Source organism: Myotis davidii, unplaced genomic scaffold (assembly GCF_000327345.1).
Source record: "Myotis davidii unplaced genomic scaffold, ASM32734v1 scaffold172, whole genome shotgun sequence".
Lineage (NCBI taxonomy): Eukaryota > Metazoa > Chordata > Mammalia > Chiroptera > Vespertilionidae > Myotis > Myotis davidii.
In genome coordinates this window covers 2,760,035-2,765,054 of record NW_006284343.1, presented here as the reverse complement: position 1 = coordinate 2,765,054, position 5,020 = coordinate 2,760,035, and the positions used below count along the sequence as shown (strand labels likewise).

The 5,020-nt window shown below is 60.0% G+C and overlaps 1 protein-coding gene across 1 annotated transcript in view; it reads left to right on the top strand.

Moving 5' to 3' along the window:
• The window catches only part of SDK2 (sidekick cell adhesion molecule 2), a 126,972-nt gene that overhangs the window by 60,581 nt on the left and 61,371 nt on the right, over nucleotides 1-5,020 (top strand). The window contains exons 13-15 of the mRNA XM_006754624.2: nucleotides 2,140-2,316; nucleotides 2,652-2,788; nucleotides 3,522-3,669. Coding sequence (XP_006754687.1) covers nucleotides 2,140-2,316; nucleotides 2,652-2,788; nucleotides 3,522-3,669 — 462 coding nt within the window. The remainder of the gene's footprint in view (nucleotides 1-2,139; nucleotides 2,317-2,651; nucleotides 2,789-3,521; nucleotides 3,670-5,020) is intronic.

Here is a 5,020-nt window from a genome sequence, read left to right as displayed (position 1 = left end):
GCCTGCCGCCACCTTCCCACCCCCTGCCTCTCGCCTGTGACTCTGGCGCCTGCCCCTCCTCTCACCGCCGCCCCCCTGCTGTCTTTCAGCCCGGACCCGCATCACCAGGCCGCCCCAGGACCAGAGTGTCATCAAGGGCACCCAGGCCTCCATGGTGTGTGGCGTGGCCCACGACCCCCGGGTGACCATCAGGTACTCCCTCTGCTGTGGCCCCAGGGAGGCCAAAGGGAGGGCGGCTTTGAGGGTGGCTGGTAGCTGCGCGAGTGTCTGCACCAAGAAGGTGAGTATTGCCCGTGGAGCCACAGAGCATCCTTGGGGGGACCATTTACAGACCTGGTGCAGGGCTGGGGTGTACGGGGCGCTGCGTAAATGCTTGGGGAGCAAAGTGAGCTGGAACTGAACTGGGCCATGTCAGAGGGAGAGGGAGAGAAGAAGGAGTGTGGGGAAATGGAGGAAGGAGGGAGGAAGGGGGGAGAAAGGGGCATTGGGCTGCTGGCTCTCCCAGACCCCTCTGCCCACTAAGTGGACAGCAGAGGGTCTGGGTGAGCAGGTGTGGGAGAAGGGATAGGTCCTGGGACACACACGGGAGGGGCAAGTGCCCAAACTGAGTCACCCCCACCATTCGCCTGGGCCACGAGCTATGCAGACTGGAAGCAACTAGCACCCCCTATGGAACCCTCTGGAGAGGCAGCTTGGGACAGAAGCAGCCAAGAAAGGCTGAAAATCTGGGACCCACCCCCACCCCAAGCTTGGGGTAAACACCCCTGGCGGCCAACCCAAAGGAAGGCTTTGGGAACTAAAACCAGGAGAAACTGTCCCTTTGGGATGCTAAGGAAAAGTTTTAACTTCTTCCTTGGAAGTAACTGTTCCCTCCGTGTGGCTTCTGTATTGTATGGGCAATACCACTGGGCATGGAGGGCCCGGCACTGATGCCTCCTGGAGTAACAACCCTGACACTCCAGAGGCAACTGCATCCTGGGGCGCCATCTGGTGGCCACTCCGCATACGACAGTCTGTCCGGCCATACCGTAGGGACCCTGGAAGCCAAGGTTGGCATAAGGGCTACTAGACTCTGAGACCAAAACCTACTCTCCGAGGATCCATCTCGGGCCCCAGTTTGAGAAACAGCTCCTTTAACTTCCAACATCGACCCTTGGGGACCGCCGTCGTGTGGTGCGAGCGCCATGCCAAAGGGAGCCTGGAAATCACACAGATGTGGTTGGAACGTCGTCCACAGACGATCCCGAACCCTCGACACGGCGTGCCTTCCCGGAGCTGGCCGTCCACACGTGCTCATGGCAGCGACGGTCGTCTGTCCCCAAGAACCATTCCAGGGGAGAGACGTCTTACTGTCAGACACGGGCATGTGGGCCATGTCTCAAGTCCCCCTTCGTGCCGACTGGCCGAAGCGAACATGATGTTTTGGGCACTGAGGTCATTTTGTCACAGTGACGCATGGCTCTTGGGATTCTCATACAACTAATTGCACAGCGTAGCCTGGGCGGAGGTTCCATGCTCTGTCCAGCGGTGACCTCGTCACCTCGTGGGGAGAAGACCTTTCTGCCGGCTCTTTGGTGCCGGCCCCTGGGCATGACTTCCAGCTAAAAGCAGCCAGGCTTGGCCCTGGACCTGAACCAAAGGTGAATGACTGATAACGATTTAATGTGCTGACCCTCCCGGACGGACGCACATCCTCCCGCAGGGATGGACAGCAGGCTGCTCTGGCTGCCGCTGCACCCTTCCCGGAGACCAGCCCGAGACGGGTGGCGGCCCGGGACCTGTCCCCGACCCACCTGCTCTCCTGCAGACCAGCCTGGGCTGAGCACACCCTTAAGAGCACCCCCACTTCCCTATCTCTCTTTTTTTAAATATGTTTTTATGTTTTATATTAAATCAAATATATTTGATTTCAGAGAGGAAAGGAGAGGGAGAGAGAGAGAAGCATCAGTGATGAGAGAGAATCATTGATGGGCTGCCTCCTGCATGCTCCACACTGGGGATCGAGCCCACAACTAGAGCATGTGCCCTGACCGGGAATTGAACCGTGACTCCTGGTTCCTAGGTCAACACTCAACCACTGAGCCACACCGGCCGGCTCTTCTCTCCGTCTCTGTACCTGTTGGTTCTTCCCTCTCTTAGGTACGTGTGGGAGAAGGACGGGGCCGCCCTGGGCGTGGAGAACAGCCCCCGTGTCCGCCTGGACAAGAACGGCTCCCTGCACATCACCCAGACGTGGTCGGGGGACATCGGCACCTACACCTGCCGGGTGCTCTCCGCCGGAGGCAACGACTCGCGCAGCGCCCACCTGCGGGTCAGGTAGGGCCACCCGCCCAGGCCCGAGCCCAGAGGTGTCAGCAGCACCGAGAAGGCTCCTTTTGGCAGGCCACCAGGTGGCCTGGGACCACAGCCCTTCTCGCAGGACACGCCCAAGCATCCTTCCAGGCTGGGCCCCCTGCAAGAGCAGGGGAGTGTGGGTCTGGCTTTGGACAGGTGGGCTCCGGGCCCCAGAGGAGGCTCTGCAGGTCGATGGCCCAAAGGCCACGTTTCGTGGCCGAGCACGAGGTATCGGGAGTTCTGTCCGAGTCCCGGCCGCCCGCGTGTCACCTGACTGTAGACCTCACCGGGGGCCCCGCCACACCTCTCTCCTCCAGGCAGCTGCCTCACGCACCCGAGCACCCAGTGGCCACGCTGAGCGCCTCCGAGAGGCGGGCCATCAACCTGACCTGGGCCAAGCCCTTCGATGGCAACAGCCCCCTGATCCGCTACGTCCTGGAGATGTCGGAGAACAGTAAGTCCCCCTCCGCACCGCAGCCAGGGCGGGCGGGGCTCAGCCATGGGGTTCCAGCGCCCATGTCCTGGGCCTCTGCCTCTGGGCAGGCCCTTACCCCTAGAGCCTCCGCCGCCTCGGCTGTCACATGACCGAGTCGGCTCCCTAGGGTCATAGTGACAATTGAACAAGATACACACAAGGCACAGGACGTAGGGCCTGCCGCACCAGGAGCCTCCGAAACGGTAGCGATTCTTTCTCTTTTTCTCCTCCTCACTGTGGACTCCAGAATTAGCATGCATAATTTAAATGCGTTTTAAATAAGTGTGCCCAGAGCTCATCGATCTGAGGGGGAAAAGATGGAAAAGATGGATGCAACTCAGTTCCCGTGAGCGCTGCTTCCAGTGGCCTCCAACTCTCTCCCTCCCTCCTCTCCCCACCCAGCCAAGGGACCAAAAATCCCTCCCTCCTCTCCCCACCCAGCCAAGGGACCAAAAATCCCTCCCTCCTCTCCCCACCCAGCCAAGGGACCAAAAATCCCTCCCTCCTCTCCCCACCCAGCCAAGGGACCAAAAATCCCTCCCACCTTCCCCCTCCCAGCCAAGGGACCAAAAAGGGACCTGACCGGCCTCTGCTGGACGAAGGGGGTGGCACGCCTCTGCTAGCCCAAAAGAGGCTGGGCCTTGCTGGGAACAGGGGAAAGAGGCACGGCCCCCCAAGATGCCCACCTCTCCTCCGCCCTCTGTCCCTGCAGACGCCCCCTGGGCCGTGCTCCTGGCCAGTGTGGACCCCGAGGCTACCTCGGTGGTGGTCAAGGGCTTGGTCCCGGCACGCTCCTACCAGTTCCGCCTCTGCGCCGTCAACGACGTGGGGAAAGGCCAGTTCAGCAAGGACACGGAGAGGTGAGAGCAGGTCTCAGGGACGGGCTGGGGGGCTGCGGGGGGGGGGCCGAGGGGCTGCCAAAACCACTGTGGCCAGGCTGCCGGCAGGTCCTGGCTGGTTCTCCCGGACCCTCCAGCCTCAGTCTCCGCATCTGTAGGATGGGGTCACAGTACTCACTCCTGCCTCCCAGGGAGATGGTCATGACGACGTGAAACCACACGCGTGAAGCGCTGTGAGCAGCGCCCGGCACTGGCGAGGCATCCACCAAACTTAGTCATCCCTCTGACTGTGACACTGCAAGTTCAGGGACCTCCCCTCCTGCCCTGCACACCCGCGGGCTGCCGCCCTGTTTAACAGGCAGCACTTCCGGAGGGACGCAGACCTCCCATCCCCACAGCCGGCGCCTGGCAGGATGCCAGCCCCACTAGGCTTTCCACAGAACATTCTTAAAAATGATGGAAACGGAATGAAAACAGCAGGCCATCCGTCTTAAAGCATCACGGTAGGACCCGCCTGTGTAGGAGGCGCAGGCCAGGCACCTCCCCCTGCGGCAGCGGCCCCGCCGGTGAGAAGGCGCATGGGGAGGTCAGAACGGCAGCGACCAGACCACCTGCGCCCAAGCCGGGGCTTTGCTCTTTGTTTTTTTACGTTCACTTTTATTTTTCCAGCTTTACGGAGGCATGATTGACACACAGCGCTGTGTACGCTTAAGGTGTGCAACCTGTTGGTTTGCTGCACGCACATCCTGCAAAGTGATATCGCCGGGACCGTAGTTAGCTGACACCTCCATCCCCTGACATGTGACCCTTTTTCTGTTGTGAATCCTCCCCCGAGGATATTTTCCCATTGATTTTCAGGGAGAGTGGAAGAGAGAGGAAAGACAACAGAAACAGTGATGTGAGAGAAACACATCCATCAGTTGCCTCCTACATGAACCCGGGACCCTCTGGTCTGCCGGCCGACACTCTGTCCACTGAGCCAAACCGGCCAGGACCGTATTCTCCTTTTTGTGGTCTCTCCTCTCTGAGCAACTTTCAGGCATAACATACAGGATCAGCAGCTCTAGTCACCCTGCTGTCCATTCGGTCCCCCGAGCCTGCTAACCCCACAATGAGAGTTGTGGCCTTTGACTGATACCTCCCCATGCACCCCCCTCTCCAGCCCTTGCTTAGCCTCCAATCTACTCTCTGTTTCTCTGAGTTCAGCTTCTTTAGAGTCCACATCTGAGTGATGTCATAAACGACCTGTTTTTCTCAGTCTGACTTCTCTCACTTAGCACAGTGCCCTCGGGGTTCACCCACGTTGTCTCAGACGGCAGGACTTCCTCCTTGCTCTCAGCTGAGTGATACTCGTGTGTGTGTGTGTGTGTGT